The sequence below is a fragment of the Sinohyriopsis cumingii genome, chromosome 15, assembly GCF_028554795.1.
Source record: "Sinohyriopsis cumingii isolate HCF-2022 chromosome 15, ASM2855479v2, whole genome shotgun sequence".
Classification (NCBI taxonomy): domain Eukaryota; kingdom Metazoa; phylum Mollusca; class Bivalvia; order Unionida; family Unionidae; genus Sinohyriopsis; species Sinohyriopsis cumingii.
In genome coordinates, this window is record NC_142975.1 from 134,713,805 (window position 1) to 134,741,127 (window position 27,323).

At 36.5% G+C, this 27,323-nt stretch overlaps 1 protein-coding gene and 1 long non-coding RNA gene across 4 annotated transcripts in view; both read right to left on the reverse strand.

The window, feature by feature from the left end:
- Positions 1-26,628, reverse strand: LOC149782823 (uncharacterized). Of its 3 annotated transcripts, none has more exons than XM_089934934.1 (2): positions 26,336-26,628; positions 1-2,110 (listed from the first exon to the last, which is right to left on the reverse strand). In XM_089934934.1, the coding sequence occupies exon 2, from the start codon at positions 2,105-2,107 to the stop codon at positions 1,640-1,642; it is 468 nt and encodes a 155-aa protein (XP_089791060.1). In that variant the 5' UTR covers positions 2,108-2,110; positions 26,336-26,628; the 3' UTR covers positions 1-1,639. The 3 variants fall into 3 exon arrangements, with proteins under 3 accessions (XP_089791060.1, XP_089791057.1, XP_089791058.1); XM_089934931.1 differs by lacking the exon at positions 26,336-26,628 and adding an exon at positions 3,277-3,406; XM_089934932.1 differs by lacking the exon at positions 26,336-26,628 and adding an exon at positions 2,856-3,079.
- The window catches only part of LOC149782819 (uncharacterized), a 281,237-nt gene that overhangs the window by 230,595 nt on the left and 23,319 nt on the right, over positions 1-27,323 (reverse strand). The window lies entirely within an intron of this gene.

Below are 27,323 nucleotides of genomic sequence, written 5' to 3' on the forward strand. Positions count from 1 at the left end.
AAAACAGAGAGACTAAACAAGGAGAAAGAAGAAGTCAATGAACTTTTTATTAAAGTGTTGTGTTGTGAATTGTGAATTGGATTGTAAAAAATGGATAAAAGAATAAATTAATGATATAAGGTAAGTGTCTTTGAGTTTTGATTTTAAAATAAGAACGTACACTCACGCACTCATACACAGACACGTACTATAAGGGTAAAATGGGTGGGTTTTTTTTGAGTTATTGGCAAATTGAAATTGTATTTCTTTTCGAGAAATGTGGGTGGCCCTGAAAAGGGCCTTTTTCTGCATGGTGAAGGGGTGAGTTTAAGCAATCAACTTTAACTGCCTTAAGCCTTTGCCACGGCCAAGGCCTACTTCTGGACTGCGTAATGTTGATGATGATGATGATAATGATTGGGTTGAAATCACTAAGGGTGGTACGGTAGGCTTAGTCACAGGGTTGACGTGTTTAGCTCGGGAATGTCGTATTCTCTTCGGTCGTAATAAAGAAGTCTGATACATTTGTTTCAGACTTCTTAACTCCGCTAAAATGTCCAACAGTACCGTGACCGTTTGATTTTCACCCTCTTGTTTCTTTGCTGCCACTTCTTCTTGCTGTTGCTGCTGTTGTTTTTTTCTTACCTCTTCTTCTTGCTGTTGCTGTAGGAGAAAAGCCTGTTCCGCTTCCTTTTGTCGTTGTATAAATTTCTCCAATTCTTCTTTCTGTCTCTGTCTAAAATTCTCCACTTGCGGTAATGAAGAAGGTAAGGAAGGTTTCGGAACAAATTCTTGCGAGGAGAGAAAATCCACAAAATCCCAATTCACCTCTTCTGAAAGTAAGTCCGGGTTCCCTTGGGCAGTCTCCCCTGTTGGTGCAGCCCAATGGATCGTTTTCTGAGTTTCCGTCATGTTGAATCACTGTCGCATAGATTGACTGCACACAAGCGCTAGCGAATCTATATAGACCAAGAGACGTCACAGACTGCTCTCTTCGGATTGGATGCGGGCTGACTGAATTTTGTAACGCGTGTTCGGATTGGTGAATGAACTCAATCCGTTTCAATCCTACCTGTACCTATAAATAAGCGCAGTTCAGTGCATTGATTCACCTGTTCCCGTCGCTTCAAGATGTGGACCGATGTGCAATCTTCTACGCTTGTGTCTTCCATGATGTTCCGGACGGACATGCTCATGTATGTCCGATCCAAATGGACCGTTGTCCACAGGACAAACACCAGCCTGTGGATACGTAGGATCTACGTCGAAAGACAAGGATGCCTGAAAAGAGTGCTGATTTACGGACCAACAGTGAGACGCAGCCTAAGGACAAGAAGAAGACCAATGCGGTGCCCTTTATGTTAATGAATACATTAACATAAACCCAAAGGCCCTTTTCAGGGCCAGCCATATTTCTCGAAAAGAGATAGCCTTTCCATTGCCTACCCTTTTTTTATTTTATTTTATTTTTTTATTTTATTTTATTTTTTTTTTTTAAAAAAAAATCCTATGTTGAATTTCCCTTGACGCTATAAAGACCCACCCTGTTTAATTTCCTTTTTTGTCGCTAGACAGACCCACGATTTTTTTTTCTCCATGTTAATTTCCCTTGTCGCTAATCTGACCCACGATTTTTCTCCATGTTAAATTTCCCTTGTCGCTAATCTGACCCAAGGGTGTTTTTAATGCTAATTCCCATTGTCGCTAATCTAACCCCCTTCACTACTCCTGTATGACAGACTCCAGTTAAGGCTGAGGTAGCCTGTGCAATGCTTCCCCCAACGGATGTTTCAACATTTCTTTCTGTTTGGGCTCTTGAGGAGGCAGATGGCCCTTGCTCTGTTTCCTGCGACAACATGGCAGGTTGTTGTGGACTAGTGGTCCCATGCAGTATCTCCAAGATGTGGTCCAGCTTTCTGTCCACTTGAGCAGTGATCACAGGTGTAATCTGCTGTACTACCTGCTGTGCTATCCGGTCAATGGTAGCTTGGTCTACTGTATCTGCATGTGTTGCTCCCGCTCCATGCTGCTGTTTTTGGCGATCAACTGCTCTAATCCGTGAACCAGATGACTGAACCCTCTTTACAGCCTGTTCAACCCCTGCTGATGCTTTGCGCTTGGGTGGCATGATCTGGTTAGGTTAGAAAAATTAATGTATTAAACATAATAGTAAATAGTAAGAAAGAAGTAAAATGGACTACCACGTATGGTCCTATGCACAAGGCATGTTATTATTTAATGAAAAATGCACAAACATATTATCATTGGCAAACCAATGCAAGTAAGGTTACCTGATATAATTTCTTCATTGATAGACACATATATATATATATATATATATATATATATATATATATATATATATATATATATATATATATATAAACCCTTTGTCCTTAGCAAAATGGCTTATGTACAGAAGGTGGCGGTCTGGTATGCAACCAGACCTGTTATCAGGCCAACCGGCTGATGCAAAAGTGCAAAAGAAAAAGAGGACAGGTACGGGACCTGGCCTGTTATCTCCCAAAGTGAGCAGATAACAAAAGATATTGAAACATGTTCCAGGAAGCCACTCAAAAAGGACCCCTTGTGAAATAATTAATACTTAAGAACAAGGATTTGGTATATAATCATTTAACCGGGGGGGGGGGGGGCACCAAATATATTATGGGGAACCCCTATTGTGTAGAACAGAGTGGCTTGCCAGGAACAAGTCCCAAAAGGATCAGGTACGGGACCTGACCCAGTGCCTCCACAATGGCAGACACTAAGGTTGTTTACGAAAAACAAAGGAACAGGTACGGGACCTGGCCTGATATCTCCCTTTGTGGGCAGATACAAATAAAATTGAAAGCAAAATTAGTACAAGAGCTAACCTAGCCTAGTTATCGTTGAATGATTGTGCGTTATTTTATAACATGCATTGAGAAGAGCTCCCCGAAGTGACTTATAAAGGTGCCACTGTCCTTTAGGGGACAAATGAATGCCATCTGAGCGAAACTTCTCCCTCACATGAGGCCTATCGAAGGCAAATTTGCTATTATGGTCCCAAAATGTTAAATAAGGATAAGCAGACACTTCAGATCGCACAATATCATTGACCTCCTTTGCTAAATGACAGTACATCTCCTTATAGTTTTTATCGGCTGCTTCATTGTTATGGTTTAGTATTCCCGCGACCCCAACTTGGTGTAACGTTGCCGGGAATCTAGGCATAAGCTGACACATAACGATCTGTTTAACCTTATATTTCTTATGTAAAAGCGTAGCCAATGCGACCATCTTATGTGCAATTACCTCTGGCGATGTCTCTGTGTTTACATCGTTGTCCCCAATCAGAAGAATTACAATATCGGGGTTTCTTAAGCGGACTTCATTCATGTCAAGGCGCAACAACTTATCGATTGTGCGCCCCCCGATACCCTTCATGTTTACATTACAAACTTCCGTTACATTAAAAGACGGACTTAGTCTAAGACCTCAAATACCGATCTAACCATTTACAAAGTGAATGGCCCATAATGATTGCTTTTGTCATTGTCTTTCCAAAATTTAAACGATGGCTATGTACATAAAGAAAATTCTACTAACCTTCTTCTTTACAAAGTGCGAGCAAGAAAATGATCCTCAGAATTATGAGAAATAATTGTGCAATAAAACAAGAACAATTAAAAGGATCGAAAGGAAAAAGAAGAAAAATGTAAAATTTATGATCTCTAAATATGTTAACCAAAATACACCTTGGTGGATAGATCATTGATTGTTTTGGGTCTGTGAATACTGCATCCGATCAAAATCATATTGTTCAAATTTGAACACTGTTCCTACATGATCGGGAAAAGGGAAACACACAAATGAAATGGACAAACAAATAAGATAATTTACACTGCCGGTCAGTGATTGCACAAGTACATCCATTCCATCAAATGTGATGGCATCTCTCTGTTACGTAGTCAGATTTTAAATGTAAATTTACAACGTATCACTTAGACGTCAATTGCCATCATTATTTTCGGCTGATGCAGAATTCACCATGGTTACATGATATTAGTTGGCATTACATACTAACGGAAGAAACTCGGTAAATCCAATAGATGTCGCTAGTACAAAGCACTGAAATATCTTATCGATCCGCCAAGGTGTGCGTCGGTTAACATATCAGAATCTTGACTAGCAAGGGTGTAGACTAATATGTCTATACATTTATATATAGAGATATCTTAAATGGTTTTGGAGCTTTGCCCAAGATACAAAGTGTGGATAATTTATAAATATGCAAATACATAGATAAAAACGTTTTCAAAAAGCAAATAAATTTAAAATATTGCAACTTTAGAAATATGGGTTGAAGGCACACCAGCAACAAATAAGTTGACTAAGTTTCAGAGGAGTGTCTTTAATGGTTTTGAAGTTAATGCTCCAGAAAGAAAAGTCTGATAGTAGAACTCCTATCAATTTTGTTGACTTGGGTATATTAAATGTTGCTAGCATGTTTAAATACAATTCCTGGTATTGGGTAACTGTTTAAACTATATTATATTTGTAAAACAGAAATGCATATATTGTTTATTTTTCTATCAAGCCACAACCACTTTAATTTCTTTCCAGGCACGATCTACCGTTTTCATTCTGAAACCTATCTGAAGTATATTCACCCATAGGTAGCGGTCGCACACCAATTCTTAGATATGTATAATTCATTCAAAGGAAAGTTTTAAACTTTTATGTAAAACATGCCCACTGCATACGTATATCCTTTAGAAGTTGATTGAAAATTCTCAGATACATTTGTACAGATTTGGAAACCACCAAATTATATCCCATGATTCCAAGTGTGTATCTCAGTGTAAAATGAGTTGTGCGACACAACACAGACTTCAATCACGCATGCATATAAACCCGCACATATTGGCAGTATAACAATACGTAGTTTTATTCAACAAAGAACAATTACAATAATGACGTTGGGAAATATATCTCACATTTTAATATTTTACCTCTTGACATTGTTATTCATATTCAAAGATGGCGTGTTAGAGAGAGATAACAAAGTATTGACCCTGTTGGACCAGTAGTGAGACAGAAGAGAGCAATATGTCGGAGAAATTACAATATCACAGTACCTAACCAGTTTTGATATGTTCCTGTGTGCGTACTTTAACATATTACAGTATTTGTCATAATTTTATTGTTCCATGTCAAACAGGCTAATGACACAAAAAGCATGTGTGCTTAAAGGTAGATATTTAACCTTGACATTATGACAAAACCTGAGGAAAGCTACACACTCTAGTGATGATGTACAAGTAAATCAAGTGTTTTAATATCAAACGGCTCCGAAGTTAACGAATATAAGACAAAGTAAAGGAAAACACACAACAAGGCTGTGACCTTGACCTTGACTTTAAGACCATGACATTGTTTGCAAAACACCTTGTGATGCTTGTAAAATATTCAAAGATGAGTGTGCAGTTGTCAGACAATATCCAATTCAGCGTATTCTACATTGTAAATGGTCGAGTAGAAGTATTATAAAAGGGTTGAATACTTTAATTAAGAATTATCTTTCATGCCAAATACGTCACATGTTTAAGGTAGAACACCCTAAATTACTTTAACTTTTTATTTTCAAGGAGTACTAAAGCCTATATTATTCTGAGTGTATAATACGTTACTTCAGTGTTACAAACACATACTAGCTCAGATGAAGGCATGATATTCTAACTGACTGGCATTAAGCAAGAGGCCTTGGAGAATTTAACTATTTGCCAGTACCTTGCTTACCACGTATTTAGCATTTAACACAGGACAATGCAGTTGCTAAACAAGCATGCTTTTATTGAACTTGGAACGGAAACGAAAATATCAAAATGCATTGACGATCGGTTGAAATGTAGATATCAATGATTGGTTTACCATAACCAACCAATGGTCAATTTTAATCAGTTGCAGATATTTTCATATATTTTAATTCATAGTGTCATTTTCATATATTGTTTCATGATGTTCTTGCTTATATGCCATAAAGATCAAAATGTTCATGTCACATGGTCTTGGTGCATGGGCTGTACTAAACATAAAATGGCTATATTATTGAAAGTTGTTAGATATCTAACTTTCCTAGATAAGTTTGTTCAAACAAGTAGAACAATAAACAGAAAATAATCATACGTTTTTATCTTATATCAAATGCTTGGTAGTTAAAATATGTTGATCAATCTTCAGATATTGTATTGTCCGACTATTGGTAGGAATAATAAAGTTGCATTCGAAACATTGTTCGAACTCAATAACCCAGAGCTCTACATATGCTGCGTTCCTGTGGCCTTTTAGCATGGAAGCAAGTCTTAACTTGGCTGTTTTTTTAATTAGAAAGATATGTAATACTTTCCTCATTTTCTTGCACTATTGCACTGTACAGAGCACACACTAGCCAGTAAAATTGTCCAGTTTGTAATTGACATTCAGGTTTCATCTCTTCATGAATTCGAACCACAAGCTCACTGTTGGCATTTTATGATGCATGGCTGTAGTGATGGAGCGATCAGATGCGCAATATACCTAAAGTGTTCAGCAGATAATTTTATTCAAACTGTCATTGACTATGTTCCCCGGCTTTGATGTATGTATAAGAAACATGTATGATTGTGTCACTTCCTTACTTCCCGCCAGCCTATGATAGATGTATAAGAAACATGGATAAGTGTGCTGCTTCCTTGCTACTCCATTTATGATGGACGTTTGAGAAACATGGATGTTTGTATAGCTTCCCTACTACCCCCGTCTATTATGGACGTTTGAGAAACATGGATGTTTGTACAGCTTCCTTACTACCCCCGTCTATTATGGATGTTTGAGAATTGTGCTGCTTCTTTACTACCGCCCCCCCCCCCGCCACCATCTCTGATGGATGTATAAGAAACAGGGAATATTGTGCTGCTTTATTACTACCCACCCTCCTGTCCATGAATGCGGTACAAGAAACGTGTCTGACTAACCTGCTTCATTAATATCACCACCACCGTCTACAGTGGGTGTTAAAGAGACATGCGTGATGCTGCTTCTTTCATGCAACGACCGTCTGTGATGTATGCATGGATGCTTGTGCTCCTGCCTTAATAACACCTGTCTTTGAAGCATGCATAAGAAACAGATGATTGTGCAGCGTCCTTGCTACCCTTGTCTATAATGGATGTATAAGAAATATGTCTGATTGTGCTGCTTCCTTAATACCTCCCTCATCTATGATCGACGTATACGAAACATTGATGAATTGTGCTGCTTCCTTACAACCCCACCCCCGTCAATGATCAATGAATAGGAACCATCTTTGATTGTGCTGCTTCCATTTTACACCACCCTTCCCATCTATCACGGATGTATAAGAAACATGGATGATTATGCTCTATCCATACTTACACCACCACCCCGCCCATCATGTATCTATAAGAAACATAGATGATTGTGCTGCATCCATATTACCCCCCTCCCCCCGGGTATGATGGATGTATAAGAGATATGTATGATTGTGCTGCTACCTTACCATCACTGTCTATGTACAAGAAACATGTATGATTCGGCTGCTTCCTCACTACATCCCCGCCTGTCTGTTTTGGTCTCCAAAAAAGTACATAGGTATTCAGACCAAATCATGTAACAATCTCTTACACATCAAAGAAAGTGCCCGATTCTTTTGTGCTTGGAAGAAAAACTTTGATTAGCTCTTTAAAATAGAATGAAAAATCATCTTGGGTCACAATGGTGACTGGTTAAGCACGCCCACATTATTCAACGGATAAAAACATATACCCCGATCACGAGGACGGCTCTGATTGGTCAGGTTTTATCAACAAAAGAATACATTAAGCTTGCCACAGGTATAAAACGGCGCTGATTTCTCTCCGCAAATATTATTCATTTTGTTCTCAGTGCAGAACACATGTCTGGTAACCTCTAACATCTATCATGGGTGGACAACAATATATTTAACAGTAGGCTCACAGAAATATTGACAACTTTCTTTAGAATATGCCCTGCAGTATTTTATTGGTAAGTAATTTTTATTCCATTTATGACAGAAAAGGAGTGTTGAAGTTTGATGTAAATGTAAGATTTTCAAAACAAAACTTCGTACCATACACGTTACAGTATATATAATATATACATACATACGCACGTACGTTCGTACGTTTCAAATAAGTTAAACATAGCACTGGTCGCTTTATCTGCTGGATCTTTATCATACTCTTTGCTATATGACTAATCGAAGCTGGCTTAATGTATTAATGTCGTGGCGAGGTATAACTCACGAACGATATTTAAACAGTTATTTCTAAACATGTGTATGTTGTAACACAGGCTAATATCAGAATAAAGGAATCGTAGGTATCTCAGGTAAATAAAATTGACAAAGACTGGCGTTTATTTTAAATATTTTTCTTAAGATTTCTAGGTCATTATGTGTGTGAGAGAGCGATGGTGAGAAGGAAAAGTATGGGCTACTCAAAGCCTAAGAGACACAATTTTATATTCAGTGGAAAGCTGAGGTGACTGAGTGGTTAGAGTGTCCATTGACATATATAAAATGATTATTATAAAATGTACATTTTGAAAAAGTGAGGTATTAAATAATCCGTTTTTAAACAGTATGATACTCTCTCTTCATAGTAGCATTGCCATTCCTATACAGACGACCTTGGTTTTTTTTTTCCTATCGATCTCTTGCGTTGTCCCAACTGCATATTGGTTGACTGACATACATGTGCACTATAGTTTAATACCTATACTATGTCGATCGAAAAAGCGTGGTGTGCATAGGAGAGAGAGAGAGAGAGAGAGAGAGAGAGTTATTAAATGGCACTTACGCTCAAATAATATTGATCCATTATGCCTGTTACATAGTAGGAGATCAAAAAGCGCAATAAATCACTTTACAATAACAACAAACCCAATTCCACTACACGAGCCTCCCTGTTGTACTGTTTCCGGACCGTGTGGTAATAGATATGAATTAAATGGCTGTATTCATATGGTACGAAAATTTTGAATTTTGATCATGGTCTGCGGTGTGCAAGACCGTCATTAAGCAATGGTGGAGGAGTGCATACATACTAGGCAGTATTCTACCATAACAATGTTACATTTATTTACCCAAATAATCTCACATTACGTCGGAATGTTTGTTCTTGCTCTGATTGTAAATGTTGAATTATGCCGTAATATCTCCATGTGTTAGTGACGTCGCCTTATAGTACTGCAGCAGTTGTGTTATTCTTATATGCCAACTATGTGTCCTGAGATTTACTTTTATTAATACATTTTTTGTTCCGTTCTGATCTGATCTGTAAATTCATTACATTTGGGTCGATGGAGAATAAGGAATAGTTTTTATCCTTCTTTGTTTATTCTGGTCTTAATTAGGTTTTGAATGTCCGCGATTGAGAGGATCATTCCACGACAGTATCCCATCCATTTTTGGAAATTTGATGCATACCCATGGATATCATACAATTTAAAAACAAAAGTAGTGAATAACGTTCGTTTTGTCGGTGATGACTTACCATGATATAAGGATTGGTTACTGTTCAAGCAGTTAGATGATGAAAAGGGAAAATAGCTTTACAAATAACACTAACATTTCTTGTCTTTCGGATATATATATATATATATATATATATATATATATATATATATATATATATATATATATATATCATGTATTACTAAATAGAGATAAACAGTTTTATCAATATTTCTATTATGTATAATGCACACTTATTAGAGATATAGAAAATAAATAAATAAATAGAAAAAAATAGGAAAAATAATAAATAAATAAATAAATAAAAATAAAAAAATTAAAAAAAAAAAATCTTATCCGCTGAAATGTCCTTTGATATGGAGACCCTTCTAAATAATTGTCGATCAGCACGTGTTGTTTTGATAATTAGTTTTCTCGTAAATATCAAAGTAATGCACGTGAAGACGTTATGATAATGACAAAATCATGTATACGCGGCTCAGTTAGCTAGCTGTTAGCTGCTTACAATCAAACGTTACCGAAAAGAATGAAAACTTAAAAAGCACTACGAGTTAACTAGGATTTTGGGTGGATTTTGCAGAGGTGTGTTATATTTCTCCAGTTTACTTGTCGCTTAGCACTAATCAGATTAAAGTATTTTGTTTGTATAAACAATTGTGATGTGGAACTAATGAACAGAACAGAACAAGACTTAATATTTAAAAAAAGTCATACTCAAGCTATACATACAAGTCATGTAAGTGAAGTACAATCAAAGTTCTATTATATATAAAGCTTTCATAGTGTAATATAAACAAGAGGGAGAAGTGAGAAAATGCTAAGAAACAGGTAGTGGGAGAGAAAATGGATTATCTAGATATTACAAGACAAGCAAGTATCTAAAGAAAAGTAATCAATGATTTAAATGAAAACGTGTTTATTATGTTTAACTTAATTCGTAAAAGAGTTATAAACGGTTGGAGTGTGAAATTAGCATAGGTAGCTATCCAGTCCTCTATTCCGTTTCTAATTTGTTCCCCATTTTGGCAACTAATATGCTTACATTTATTTCACTAATATGTTGTTCTTATTTTCAATAAATGTTTATATTTCAAAATATTCTGCCGTGTGTAATAATGTTTCTTAATCAAAATGTATCTGGCCTCCTTGAGAAATTTACACTCATAGGTAACGAAATTCGTTACCCAAACTGTTATTTTAACATTTGTTACATTTTTTCATATGGAATTTAATGCCATTGACAAGTTTCAGCAGGTAATATATGGTTTGACTTCCATAATTGCAACATTTACACTTTATTCTGGAAACGTTTAACATCTTATTTCAATTCCAATCAGTTTTAATATAAATCATTATGGTACTAATTTCATGATTTCTATTATATAACCACACCTCATCGTACCTTTTGAAGAATTGTCTTTATATGCGTTATCAATGTCAAAGATTAATTTATGATGAGTGCCACTGTAGAGTGCATAGTTCACGGAAATGACTGTTTGCGAGAAAAAGCATCCCTCTCAAGAGAGACAAACCAGTTTCCGAAAAGGTCTACGACAGCACTGCAATAAAACCCAGTCCCTGGACATTTTGATTGGTTTTGTGGGGTTTAATCAGCACACGATATGTTATACATGATAGCCAGTATATTTGATGGATTAAGAACTCGGAAGGATTTCTGACCCACAGGAAGCTACTCTCAAACTATCTGGCATACCAACGTTGGTCGTGCAGAGATTTGAACTCACGCGGACGATGGTGAGATGCATGATTGATCAAGCGCTTTAGATCACTCATTCACCCGGAGACACTGGATGATTTGAATCTTTCTTTAATTTTTTTATGTTACGTATTTAGGCTCGAATAAACACTAATACAAGAAAGAGTGAAAACATCAAGCTTTTAAAAATATAATAAATAATGTATTTCCCTGGAAAAATTCTGTAAAAATTGTCACACTATTCGCCTTCCTATAATAAGTACACATACGGAAAGTTTTATCTGGTTTTGGAACAAGTGTACATGGTGAACTCCAATTAATTTTACTGGGCTCTATAAAATCATTCTCCAGCAAATATTGAATTTCTTTTTTCAAGTATTCCCGTTTGAGAGGGTTCATCCTGTATGGGTGTTGTTTCATAGGTTTGAAATTTAGAATTTCAACGTCAGGAAACATTGTATTCCTTATTGTAGGAACATCTGGAAATAAGTGCTCATATTCAAATAATAACTGTTTAAGTTCATGTCTTTCTTACTCTTGCAAATATGAAAGTTTCTGGTCCAGATCTTTCACAATTTCTGAATTCTAAAGATTTGTCACGACAATATCAGTAGAATCCGATGATATACCTTCACTTAAATCTTCAAAAAGTGGGACAGGTACAACTAAATGAATTGTATGTTTTACATGGCTATCGCTTTCAATATACTGGTACTCCTATAATTTATTTAGATCCCAGGAACACTGATATTATAATTAATTCATTCATTTTCTTCTTAAATTTGTAAGGGCCATAATATCTAGTACGAAGAAAATTTTGAAGAATGTGCAAGAGAGACAGAACTCCATTATTATCAAACTCAAAAGTTCTCACCGTTATAGCTCTGTCAAACAGTAATATCACTTTTGACTTGCATTTCTGAATGCCAGATTCAAGCATATTAGACTGGAAAGTTCCAGATCTAAAATTTGACCCATGATCCGATTGGATAGATTTGGGAAGGCCTAATTGAGCAAAAGAAATGTATCAAAGTTTTAATATTCCTCAAAGGAATTGCCTCTGGAAACCTTGTTGACTCATACATAATTTTACACAAGTATTGGTTACCTGACTTGGTCTTAGGTAAGGGACCAACACAATCTACCATAATTTTACTGAATGGTTCGTCAAAGGCATGAATAGGTTGTAGATGAGCCTTGGGAATTTTCTGATTTGGTTTTCTTACCATTTGACAGGTATGACAAGATATACAGTATTTACCAACATCACTTTTGATTTTTGGACAATATATGTGAGTTATGATCTTGTGATACGTTTTATTGATCCCTAAATGACCAGCCTATGGAGTTTCATGGGCCAGACTAAGTATTTCCTCTCTGTAAGGTTTCGAAACTACATTGTGATAGTTAACTGACCATTCGTCATCAGCAGGTACCTCGGGAGGTCTCCACTTTCTCATAAGAATTCCTTTTTTAATGAAATAACAGACAGGAACTTCAATAGCTTCAGTTTCACTAATTACTCTTTGAAACAAACAGGATATCTCAGGATATTTTTCCTGTTCAACGAGTGATTGTCGTTTAACACCCTGACTAGAATAAAGAGAATGAGTCGTTAAAAGAGGATCACTGTGATCAATACTTTCTGATTGGTGCAAACATAGCTCTAGTAACTGCACAAGCTAGAAATAAATCAGGGAATTCTTTTTCAACTGGATCGACTTTCTGATCAAGCAAGGCTTGTCAGTTACAAGTGGATTACTACAACTTTGTCTCCAGCTAGGTCATAGTATAGTAATAAATGAATGCCCTCAACGGGTAAAACAGAGACTCTTCCGAATGTCACGGGACCTGAGACTAAGTCTGATGACAACTTTATACAATGGAGAGGAACATTAACAAAGCCGCACTCTACTCCCTGAATAAGAACACTCTCATTAGAAGAAGACTTTTCAGAAAAAATTAAAGACTCAGAGAAGCTCCTGTGTCCCTTAAGATTTTAATAGGGATAGGATTGACCGAATCACACAAAAGTGATATAGAACCTTCGATACGAATGGTTCTTAAATCTCCACAATAAAATCAGACTGGGGTTTGTTAGACCCAATACGTGTATTGCTTTCAATACATGACAGTGACCTTGACCTTTTAGAAATAAAAGCATTTAGAATAGGTCTGTCTTGATTTTGATGCTTATTTTTTAATTTGTAGCAATCAGAAATAACGTGTCCTTTTTCTTGCAATAGGTACATGTAGGAAGATACAAGGATCTTGAATCAAGCTTATCAGAAGTTGGATATTTAGAAGTTGTGCCAGATTGAGGTTTAGAATGCTTGTATTAGGCTGAAATACTTTTCTGCCAAAAGACTGTTGAGTATAAGTCTTATTTACAAAAAAAGACTTAATGAGTTAAAGAATACTCATCAGCAACACAAGCAGCGTTTTCCAAGGTTTCAATCTGATGTTCGTTAAGATAAGACTTAATGTCACTATGGACACAGTTTTTGAACTCTTCAAATAATATAAGTTGTTTGAGACTTTCATAATCTTGTTCAACTTTCTTGGCTAAGCACCATCTATCAAAAATAACTGCGCTTTTTTCAAGCAAATTCGACATTTGTTTGTCCAGCTTCTTTTCTATAGTGTCTGAATTTTTGCCGATAAGTTTCAGGCACTAACTTATAACCCCTTAAGACGCATTCTTTAACCGTATCATAGTCACCACTTTGTTGAACTGACAGTGAACGGTAAATATCACTAGCTTTACAAGTTAGTACACATTGTAATAATTGAGTCCAATGCTCCCTTGGCCATTTCAAATATTCAGCAACTTTTTTAAAATAAGTAAAATATTTGTCTACTTCTTTTCCTCTGAAAAGGGGCGCTAATCTAATATTCTTTGCAAGATCAAAACTTAAATTTGTTTTTGAAGTATGAATATGTTTTTCACTTGACAGCTCCATTTATTTTATTCTAATAATATTATATATATATATATATATATATATATATATATATATATATATATATATATATATATATATATATATATATATATATATATATATATATATATATATATATATATATAGTATGTATATATATCTTTTGCAAGTGGAAATATGGCGTGCTCCTAGCTCTTGCGTTGGCCAGCATCTCAAAGTGAGGCTTCGTAGTCTCTTACAGATTATTATCTAGGTCTATGTACATTATTACGTAGGTACTTCTGCAAGATCAGCACATTTGCCCTCTATAGGAATCTTTGGAATCTGTCTAGTTCACTATTTACGTAACCTAATGAATGTACTCTTTTTGTGCTGAGTCTGAGATACAAGTAATGTTTTGTTTAAGACGGTTCTTACTTGATCATAAAAGTGTAATCATTGTTGAATAGTAGTATATAATTGTAACACGAATAAATGGATTCAATCTCAATATTGTTTAGTAGAAAATTGCTTCCAATATGATTTATCAATTTACTTCTAATACAGTTTAATCAAAACTTACTCTTAATACAGTTTAGAGGAATTTTCAATCTTGTTACTTGTACTAGAAAATTCTGTCCTAATAATACCCTCCGGTTCATTTGAGCCGAGTCCTCGAGACTCGAGAGAAAGAAAAATATACATTCATAAACAGAATATAAAAGGTGACAGATCAAAACATACAATAATAAAACATTGTGAAACATATTGTAAGTTCACAAATACATGGGAAAAACACTGCAAATACTGAGCAATATACAAAATATACAGTGAGAAAAACTATGCAAGTATTGAGTAAAATATCAAAGGTACAATGAGAAGAAACACTGCAAAATACTAAGTAAGATACAAAAATACAATGACGAGTATTTTTGCAAAATATTTAATAAAATTCCAAATGCAACGAGTAGATCACTTGACAATATCGGATAATATTCAAAAACTAATACAATAAAAAGATCATGGTACGACATTAAATAAAAGAATCTGAAGGAAAAGATGACCAATATGGTTTTAAAATATTTCAATATAATTCTAAGAAATCTATTTCAAGAACTGGGCTTATGAAATAATTATAACACTAATATCAGCATACATTTCTTGTTCACTTTATTTTACTTTCTGTATGTTTATATTTCTTTTCTTTTTTACTTTGGTTTTGTATCGCAGAACATAATTTGAGAAGACATCTAGCATGTGTGATACGATGCGGTAATATGCCAGGTAAACCAAGTAACTGTGTAACGTGTGTTCATGATGCATTCATTAAAACTGGAATTAATAATTCGTCTTAAAGGTCGGGACGAAATTGGGATCTGTAGCGAATTATATAGGTCACGATCTTTACGTGTTGCTAAAAATGACCTAAACAGTAATGCGGATCCTTTGGCGTTATGAATAGCATATAAAATCGGTAGATTACGATCGTTTCAATTTGATTAATAGATTCCGTAAAAACATGCGGTGGAATCGGTATAGCAGATAACTTGCCTGCTGCCGTGTGACTAATTTGCTGAGACTCAACAATTTGAGCAGCAATCATTTCTTCCATTCTCTAATACTTTTCACGCATGTTTTCGACAGTGACGAGCATCGCTTGCTCTAAAAATAGTAACGTTTTCGACTTTCGACCAATAGCTGTACACATTGTGTTTATTTTTTTAAATTTTTTTTAAATTTTAAAATCGATTATTGACCTGTTGGGTATAGGAGGAGACATCACCTCCATATCGAACAATAACACCGATAATTTATTATTATTCTATTGCGTCAGCATATTTATGTGACTTGCTAATTTGCAACGTTTCTCATTGTTAACATTCCAAATAGGTATTTACCTATTTTATTAATGAAGGGCAAAACTTCTCTCTATGACACATTTTAATGTAGAAAAGCACCTTTCTGAATTAATTCATTCAATAACAAGATTGTTGTATTAAGCTGTACATTCATTGTAAGACGTATTGCATTTAGCTGTGAAAGACAATATTCGATAAATTCAACTGAACAATTCCGTGAGAGTCTGATGTAAAAGTGTGAATCCACTTATAGACTAAACCATGCCATAGTGAGAGAGGCTAAAGATAACTCATAGTTCAAATTGTTTTTGTTCTGATATTGCGAACCCTGAATTCAGAGTTAAAAAAGAAACACTATCCCACGAACCGAATCCATATTCCATGCATACCTTAAAGAGTAAGAAAGAGGTTTAAGAGATTTGGCGCCAGAAAGAAGAAAAAAAATAGAAGGTATGAGGAAAGAATGGAATGGAGGAGGATGTGACTATAATTATCTCTCCCATATACGAAGGAATTTCCTTCAGAATTTCGTATTAAATTCAATGACGAAATATTCTACCTAGTCGTTTGCGACGTGTTTTCGATTGTGTGCGTGTTCTGTGAAATGCTTCTTTTAATGCCTGCGAAACATTCTCCGTTGGTTGCCATGATGGCGTGGATCCATCGGTCCACTTAACCAGGTAATGTTTCTTTCCAGAAATCCATTTGGATTTTAAAAGTTTATCAACTGAGTACCATTCCGAACTGTTGTCAGTTGGTGCGTCACCATTGCTCGTTTCATCATGTCGTGGCTGAGTCGACTGAGGGACTGTGTTAGCTGCATACGGTGTCGGCGGTCGATAATCCCAAGTCTGTTGGCGTGTACGAGTGATTTCATTTCTTTATTGTCGGAACAACTGCGCAATCTGTACATGTTATTCGGAACTAATTGAGTGATGTAATACGGACCCTTACATCGTGGGTAAAGCTTTTTTGATAATCCTACTGGTATGTGTGCGATTTGTAGGTATACATAATCTCCAACGCGAAAGGGCGGTTCCTTTGCTTTCTTGTCAAACCTCTTTTTCGTTGTGTCTTGCGTTTCGCGGGTGTTTGCTTTAGCTAATTCTTGAACTATTTTTTAATCTTTGAATTAACTGATCTATGTATCGTTGTGTTTGTTTCTGGACAGTCTCTCGAGGTGTAAGAGACACATCTAAAGGTAAAGTCATTTCCTTACCAAATACTATGTAATAAGGCGAATAACCAGTTGAGTTGACAGCTGGACTCATTCGGAATGCCATCATTATGCTGGGCAATAGCGACGGCCAATCATCTTGTTGTTTACTACAGTACGCCCGAAGCGATTGACTAATGGTGATGTTCAAACTTTCGCATACACCGTTAGTTTGAGGGTGATATGAACTGGTATGGTGACGTGTTACTTGAAATAGTTCACAGAGTGCTAATACAATTTGGGACATAAAGTGTCGTCCACGATCACTGACAAGTGGAATCGGTTCACAATTAATACTTCCAGTTCAGTACCCACGAATGTAGTTCTAGTCTATTTTTAGAACATTTTTTCCTCTCTCATTTTGGTGGTGATAGAAGAGTTTTATTTATGCATTTTTGGTAGGGATTTAAAGGTAACTGTTTATTCTTCATAATATGAGCTCAGGGTGTTGTTGTATGTGTGTATTTCGGCGACAGTGCACAGTGAGTAATAAGGCCTTGGTGATGCTCCGGAAGTGAAATGTGTGTTCTGTGTACATGGTGATGTGTTGACAGTTCAGCATCTAAAAAAAGAGCAGGTCAACCTTTGACGAGAACTTCACTGTGAAGTCATCTTTGAAGGTAGTTTAGATTAGCATATGATTTGTATTGATTGTCACACAGTGGAAAGGTCAGTACTGAGAAACCAATGTAGATAACATATAGTAAAATTAATTGTGTCCTATGTCCTGTCAGGGAAGCATTGATTCAACTTTAAATTGCTATAATATTTTTATTATTAATGATAGACACATGAGATTTTCACACCTTGTGTATATTGACTGTAGCAATCCGAAAATATAATTAAAATTTTAAAAAATTAATTAATTTTTTTTTAAAATTAATTTTAAAAAATTTAAAAATTAAAAAAAAAAAATTCCCTATAAATTCACAGAAATGGTATCTGTTGGAGATGACACTCATTATTATTAGCAGCAATGTATTCCTACACCATATTGAAGTTGCAATGGAGGATTTTTTTGAAAGCCTGTCAGCAAAAATTTCATTGAATTCTGTAATAGCACATAATAGTGTTTGTAAAATATGGACAGGAAATGTAACAGCCAATGGATTATATGGCCTATTGTCATATAAGGATCCCACAACAAACACGTCGAAGAAAAAACATGTTCACAGACTGGCACTGATGGTGAAGCTGAGAAGTCTGACTATACCAAAGGAGCTAGATGCATCCCATTTATGCCATAATAGTCTGTGTGTGAATGTGGATCATCTGGTTCTAGAGCGTCATTCCATTAATAATAATAGACAGTATTGCAAAGGTTATGGTCATTGCATTGGCCATGGTGACTATCCTGACTGCATGTTAAAGTTGAAATTGTAATATGGAATAAATTCAGGTATCATGATATATCCTTTACACCCACCCACATCCATATCAATGTATGTCTGGCATGGAAGGAAGGAAGGAAGGATGGATGGATGGATGGATGTATGTACGTGTTGAGTAACAAGGAGAAAGGAAAGAGTGTGGTCTTTATTTTAGTAGACCATGCTGGTATGACAGTGCTTTCTTAAATACATTCCTTCCTTCCTTCCTTCCTTCTTTCGTTCCTTTTATTTATTCATTCGTTCATTCATTCATTCATTCATTCATTCAGCTAGTCTAGTAAGTCATGTCTTGTCATGTCATGTTATTTTAATTTTGATTTTTTTAATCTTTATTTATTTTGCTTTTTAATTTCTTTATTTGTGTCTTCATATTGAGAGAAAACTGTTTCGACCTCTCCATAGGTCTCATCAGGTGGTAGTAAGTAACACAACTGCACATAACATGCGTTGTGTTACCTACGGATTTCCCCACTACAGTTTTCCCTTCTGTACAATGTGTTATTCATGGTGTATTTGAGCGCTTTCATTTTGCACATGGAATTAAGATAACTTTTTCTGTCTGCAGTGTCCATTGGCTCCTGCTAAACCTTTGCATAGGAGTGATCGCCCTTGGTATCTAGCAGTCCTTTGCAGTAGTCAGACTTCCTATTGCCTTGCTGTGTCCTGTACCTCAGATGGGCCTGTATCATATTTCCTCGTCTTGCTAGAATACGTTTCCTGGTTTTGGGATGCTTTTGATACAACTGATGGTAAGTGCAGTCTTTATCCATTGTCTCCAGTGATCTCAGAGTCCTTGTTGAAAGTTTACCTCCCAAGTGTGTCACTTTTTTTTTCAGTGATGATCCCAGGCTGTTATTGAGTCTGTGTATTGTTGAATGCACTCTTGCCTCAAAGTTTCTGGAATAGTTCACATTCTTAGGTAATGAAACACTGATTGATCTGTTCACTGCCTCACATTTCTGTGTGTTTGTGTTCAGTCGCAATCTTTCTACAACATCACAGGAGAGTTTCATTTTCAGAACTTCTAGCAGGATGTTCTTATCATTTTCTGTCATGTTGAGATGAGTCATTTGATGAGGGCCCAGGTATGCTGATCGCATCCACCAGCTGTTAGTACTTCCTCCCCCACAGACCTTTGAATAATGCCGGCATTTGGAGCAGTCCCCTGAATAACAGCGCAGAGTGGCATCCAATACTTGGGGAAGTTGACATTTAATTTTTTTAACATCACCACTATTGTCCTCCATCATTTGTTTGAAGATTAAACCGCAACGTGCTTTAATGTCTTGGCTGAAAATTTTCTGTTTGAGCCTTTTTCCTTCTCTTGTTCTTATTCCTGGAAACATGTTTTCACTAAATATTGCAGAATTACACCGTTTGAACTGTAAACGACCCAAATGGATGGGATCCGACAGTCTTTCTACTTTCCACATTGGATGCAGAATGGTATAAGCATTTTGGAAGCCAGCAGCAGCCTGTGCATCTCCATCTGTTGTTGCATGTCTGATGAGAATCTCTTGCAGAACAAATTTTTGTCCCATTTCTCTTGCCATTTCATACTCTGAATGTGGTGCAACTGGTGACAGATTTGCTGTGCAGTCAACATGGCCTCCTGGACATTTCACATCAAAACCTTCTCCCTTCAGCCATGCTCCAGTCCAACACAGCTTGTTTTCTATTGTAGTTCCCACAATGTATTGCTTCTCTGTAACAGTTTCGCAGGCAATTCCAACAGCTTGTGATGAACTTTGACCAGGTTTCTTTTCATGTCCAAAGCTAATGGCATTGTATCTCGCATCAAAAGCAACATTTATTTGCTCAGGATGCTGAACACCACGCATAACATTAACTTGTCTGACTAGTTTCAGCTTCTCTGTCATGTCCATTTCATTCAGCTCCACAGTTGCTTTGCCTACAAGGTTGGAGGCCCTTTGCATAGATGTTCTGCTAGGTGGCGGAATGTCAGTGGCTGCAAGCAAGTATCTAGCCCTGGTGTTGCCCATTGGTGTATCTTGTAATCCAGCTTGAAACATCATATTTACAGCAGCAGGATTTGGCCCAGGTTTATTTGTTTTTATCTCATCATACAACTTATACTCTGGTGACTTAAAGCTGCAGTTTTTACACATCATAGTATGCTTCCAAGCAAGTCCCCATTTTATTTCATTAGCAATTTGGAACTCTGGTCTACCACATATGTTGACTTGATTGCCATGGCGATGAATGATATCATTCCACATTTCAACATTTTTTTTCATACAGATCATACGTGTCCCATCATGCTCATTCAAATTTGTCTCTTTCAGGTCCAGTTTTGCTTTGGATGATGGTTGTAGAATGTTTGCAGTCCCAGGTGTGCCATTACAGTCTGGTGCCTGAACTGACTTGAGACCCCCATTTGTCGGCTTTGTCACTGCTGTGAGAGAGAACTTGTCTGCATCCATTCTTCTTGTCACTGGAACAGATGCAGCACTGGAACTTGGTAGAGTATTATCAGTCAGATATGTGACTCCTTTGTTATGTGGAATATATCCAGGTTTAAAAAAAGTTGTCTTCCTCTTCTTGTACCCTTTCATGGTTTCAGTTACGATAACTGCATGTAAAATACAAGAATCATCCTCTCTCTCTCACTTATATAATTAGGAGAAGGCATGCTAGCTTGGTTTCAGAGAACTTCACCAACTCTTCAATACTACTGGAAGCCTGACATCTGAAGACTCCTCCCCTTCATGGGTGGAAATGATGTCATGTACTTGGTTAGACCTAGCTTGCGTATTTAGATGCTACCAGATTTCAGGTGTTACCTTTCATTGACAAGCTTTGGTTTAATTGCTTCACACCTGATAAGGAAAACCATTGATGTTTATGACAAAGGATTGGAGAGACTTTGCCATAGAACAAAATTTGTCAACTTCAGGTTTTAAAATTTCATTAAAATTTAAGTTAAATTTAAATTTTCATATCAAAATATGTATGATTTTTTAAAATTGAATTTTCTAAGAAAGTTAAACAGTCTAGTTTAATTTCTAGTAATTTCCAGATTGGTGTTAGAACTAAAAACTAATTACAGTTTATTTGAAGTGTTTATCTTGATTAGCAAAATCACAATTAAACTTTAAGTTTTGTGCATTTTTGAAATTCGGCCATTTGGAATTGAGTTGTGTCTGTGTTACAGTGGTGTCAGCTAAAAGCCTGTATCTGTCCTATTCATGGATGAAAGTCCTTAAAACTTTGCAGCAGCATTTAAGAGACATTGATTTGATCATGGATGGAAGTTTTATCCATGGAGGTGAAATTGTCTAACCCTGTCAGGAATCGGTTCACAATTAATACTTCCAGTTCAGTACCCACGAATGTAGTTCTAGTCTATTTTTAGAACATTTTTTCCTCTCTCATTTTGGTGGTGATAGAAGAGTTTTATTTATGCATTTTTGGTAGGGATTTAAAGGTAACTGTTTATTCTTCATAATATGAGCTCAGGGTGTTGTTGTATGTGTGTATTTCGGCGACAGTGCACAGTGAGTAATAAGGCCTTGGTGATGCTCCGGAAGTGAAATGTGTGTTCTGTGTACATGGTGATGTGTTGACAGTTCAGCATCTAAAAAAAGAGCAGGTCAACCTTTGACGAGAACTTCACTGTGAAGTCATCTTTGAAGGTAGTTTAGATTAGCATATGATTTGTATTGATTGTCACACAGTGGAAAGGTCAGTACTGAGAAACCAATGTAGATAACATATAGTAAAATTAATTGTGTCCTATGTCCAAGTGTTCGCGGTACGCCATAACGTGTGAATATTTCATTATACAAAACACTGGCGATGTCCGTTGCTGTCTGTGTACGTAAGGGAAAGGCTTCACACCAATGTGACAAACTATCTGTCACCAATAAGATATACTGGTAGCCTTCCTTACTTTTTGGCATGCACAATATATCCATGTGCCACCGAGAAAATACGTCTTCTGGGGGTAAAGGGTGCAATGGGGGCCTTTCGAGCATTTGTGTCCCGTTTAATGAGTTGACACTGAGAGCATGATGTAATGTAGTCATACACATTTTGATACATTTTAGGCCAATAGTATTTTTGTTTGATAGCTTGATATGTTCTTTGGACACCTAAATGACAACCTCCTGCTTTTGAATCGTGATAAGACAGAAGAATATCTTGTCTCAAATTTGTTGGTAAAGCAACTTGTTTTATGAGTTGATCTGATGAAGTTTTGTGTTTTGCTCGAGGCTGGAAAAAATGATATAAGACACCATTTATGAGTTCATACTGACTTGCTTCATACGGAATAGCTTTTGCGCGACGAGTATTTTCTGGTAATATTCCTTGCTCTAAGTAAACATACATGTCCTTGAAATCAGGGCACTCGCGCTGAAATTGGGCAATATCTGGTAGTTCTGAAGGAGAATCACTGAGTGTGGTGTCATTTGTGTGTACTGCGGATAGAGTTGGAATATCTTCGTTGGTGTAGTAAAATGTAATTTCTGTTAATTCTTTTTGAATACTGTGAACAGCTGGCTCTGATTGAGTAGTCTGTGTATCTATGTAATCTGGAGATTTCTCCGCTTCTGTGTGAGTGTTATCAATTTGTTCGTAGTGTCGACGTGAGAGTGCGTCAGCATTTGTGTTCTTATGTCCTGGAGTATATACGATGTCAAAGTCGTATTCTTGCAAGCGAAGTGAGCAACGAATTAGTCTACCTGATGTGTGTTTAACTGTCTTAAGCCACACTAATGCTTTGTGATCTGTAATGACAGTGAATTTCTGATGTGATAGGTAAACATATGTTCTGATACTTTCCAAAACAGCTAAACATTCGTGTTCTGTAACTGACCATCGTTTTTCAGCGTCTGATAAAGCTCTACCACCGTAAGCTATAACATGTTCTTTGTCATCTGTCCCTATCTGAGACAAAATATACCCTTGAGCGGTGCCGCTAGCATCACATGCGAGCCTAAATGGTTTGTTAAAGTCAGGATAAGCCAAGATAGGCGCTGAAGTCAAAACTGTCTTAAGAGTTTCAAATGCCTTTTGACACTTATCTGTCCAATGGAATGAACTGTCTTTTGTCAACAATTTATTTAATGCTGCTGCTATGGTAGAATAACCGTGAACAAATTTTCTGTAGTAGTTGCACAAACCTAGAAAACTCCTAACATCTTTCTGTGTTTTAGGAACAGGAAATTGTGTAACTGTATTTATTTTAGATTCATCTACCTTGATACCTTTTGTTGAGAATTTATGGCCAAGATAAACAACTTCAGATGCTACAAATACACATTTTGACGGATTAAGTGTCAAGTTTGATTGCCGCAAACGTCCAAATATAAGGTCTAGATGTGTGAGGTGTTCTTCAAATGAATTGGAAAAAATAATGATGTCATCTATGTATGCAAGACATGTTGACCACGGTATCCCTATAAGAACATGACTTAAAAGAACACAATAGGTGGCGGGGGCATTTCTGAGTCCATACGGCATTACATTCCATTCGTAAAGACCACGTGATGTTATAAAAGCACTCTTATGTTTTGATAATGGGTCCATAGAAATTTGCCAAAATGCTGAATTTAAATCTAAAGTACTGAAAAGACATGGTTGAGTTTGTCCAACTGCATCGATGACGTCTTCTAATCGAAGGAGAGGAAAGGTCATCGGTTGTGTCACCTGATTAAGTTTCCTATAATCAATAGCAAAACGATAGTCACCATTTTTCTTTTTGACCAATACAACTGGGGATGCATAACTAGATGAACTGGGTTCAATTAATTGATGTTCTAATAATTCCTCTACTTATTGATGTGTGGTGCCGCACGATAAGGTTGACAACGAACTGGCATAGAGTCACTTGTTTCTATTCGGTGCGTGAATACATTAGTATTGCCTAACTCATCTAAGCTTACTGCGAAAACATCCCTATGTTGATTAAAAAATGAGTGAAGTTCCTGTTTGTGGTTTTCTGTCAAATTTGAAGAGTGTAAATCAAAATTAATTGGTTCGCATGGTTTGCTAGATTATGTATTCATGATATTAGGTGTGTCATTCCTATCAAGTGTGTCCTCATTAATGGTAAATATTGTTTGTGTCTCTAGTACGTCCACACATGCTAATACTGTTTTGGCACGTACTTGCATTGTCATTGGAGTTGGGTTAATAATTTGTAAAAAGTTCTTTTTAGAAACTGTTAAAAGTGTTCTAGCTGGAATAATTGTAGAATTTGGTATACTATGAGTCGGTTCTAGTAAAACAGATGTTCCCTTGGGAATTCTACTGATACTTATTGCAATTGTACTAACTGAGTTAGGTTGGATCATTGTGTGTTTTGTGGCGCGTGCCAAACCAGCCTGGTTATGAATCAAATTTATGGTTACCGTATCGTCTAACAAGGAGAGCGTTTGTGTATCTAGATTCACGACTGCTTTGTGTTTAGTCAAAAAGTCAATACCTAAAATAATCGAATGATTTAAATTAGGTATAACATAGAATGAGTGAGAGAAGCGTATGCCTCCTATTTTTAAATTGAGTTGAACCATACCTGAAACACTACGACGTGCACCACCTGCTCCTACAATGTCGGAAATATTTGATGGTTTGTAGTGACTTGAATTCAAACCTACGCGGTAAAGAAATTTTTCATTAATTGCTGATATATTTGCACCTGAATCAGCAAGTGCATTAGTTATCTTGTCTCTGACGTAGGTAAGAATGAGATTTTTATGAATTGGCACTACCAAACTAACTTGGGGCTGTCGGATTCGCTTGTGGCAAGATTGTGTCCCTTTATTTGGCGCGAATTCATATTGTTGTTGTGATGAGAAGCATACTCGTGAAAAATGACCTGTTTTATGACAAGAGTAACATTGTTTATTTCGAGCACGACATACGCGACGTGAAGTACAGAGTTTACCACATCCAAGACAGTATTTTTGGGTACGACTATGTGGTTGTGGCTGGTAGCGCGCACCATGAGGTAATTGATATATTAGTTATCGCGAGAATAGTGTACTGAGCTGCAGGAAAATTTTGGAATTTTGGCTGGCTGGTAAGACAAGTTATGATGTTGAGACCGAAATGGTTCCTTATTGACATGTACAAAAGATTGAGAGAATGAATTGTTTTCTATGTTCTGTTCTGAGTTGACTGCTTTAATTTCATCTTTAAGTTGTTTAAGTTCCTCTAAAATTCCATTAAGTGTAGGCCAATCATAGTTATCAGTGGTGGCAATAGATTTCTCTGCTAAATTTGCGGCTTTACATAAATCATCCATATTTTTGGGGTTTTTATTCAGTACAATTTGTCTAATGGCTGGTTTTAAACCTTGAACTGCGACTGCTAACAATATTTGATCTGGGATAGTTTGATTATTTGCAATTTGCAATTTGTAAAAGACAACTTAGATAGTCTATAACTGTTTCAGAAGACTCTTGGCGAATTTGTAAAATTGATAAATCTAAAATGATATCGTTAGTGTGAAACCTGGATGTAAATGCAGCTACTAGATTAGACCAGTTATTTATAACGGTATCAGGTAGTAATTCATACCATATTTTAGCATGCTGTTGAAGATGAAAAGGAAAAACATTTAGAACTTTATCTTCTGATAGTTCATAAAACTTAGCCGATCGTATAAAATGATTTAACCATTTAACAGGATTCTGAGATTGGTCACCTTTAAAAATATCTAATGTGATAACAGACATACCTGTATGTGAGAATCTGATGTTTCCAAAGATAAAATGCACTCCAAGAAAAACTGTCTATAGTATTATGAGTCACTTTAACTGAATTAAACGGCTAAACTCAGAATGTTCTAGGCACTGACAGTATATGTTATGTCCAATTAGTTTTCCAAGTAAGAGTTCTGTTAGGATTCTTCAGAACTGGCGGAGGTCACTGAGGGCTGCTACTGCTGAACTTGTGTTATGTGGGGCTTTCTTCGGTAGTCGTCTGCTTAATGTACTGGCTTTAGTTTTCAACCGTCGTCTGCGTAGTATCAAGGGAACCATAGTCGAATGGAGTGTGAATCACTGGAACTGACAGGGTGTTGGTAATGGAGTACACCTGTTACTGGGAAGTTGCGGTTAGTTGCTGGACATTCAAACACGAGCAAAGTAGAATGAACCATGGATCGGACATGTGGATAGTGCTGTAGCTGTTCTATGCGAGGCGGCTGCATACGTAAGCGACATGAGGTCTGCTAGTCGTAAAGGTTTTGGTGCGAGTCTCTCTCGTGAATCATCATGATGCTGAGTAACACTTTATCCATGTTTTTTTTTCACTTCATCTTATTCTCCACCAACTTTTACGTAAGAAATTTCTTCATCGGCTTTTACGTGAAGATTTATTTCGTAAACTCTAAGTCAATCCGTTTCTCAATTCTGAGAGAGAGAGAGAGAGAGAAGAAAGGAAGTTCAAGTCATTTGATGTAAGTGTCACTCGATGATGAAGACGTGGCTACATTCTTGGGGAATTGAAGATACTCGGGATCGAGCTGTAAAGACAAAGCCTGTTTGAGCTTCTGGCCAGCAAAACTGATACCAGCCCGTGGCTGGGGCTTTTTATACCCGTTTCTTAAGACAACGCCAAATATGGCGTGCTCCTAGCTCTTGCGTTGGCCAGCATCTCAAAGTGAGGCTTCATAGTCTCTTACAGATTATTATCTAGGTCTATGTACATTATTACGTAGGTAC

Excerpts from the sequence above, each read along its gene's own strand:
- LOC149782823 (XM_089934931.1), bottom strand. The coding sequence starts at position 3,360 with ATGAATGAAGTCCGCTTAAGAAACCCCGATATTGTAATTCTTCTGATT. Across the intron at positions 2,111-3,276 it reads ACACAGAGACATCGCCAGAG|ATCATGCCACCCAAGCGCAA; the intron begins GTAATTGCACAT and ends TAACCTAACCAG.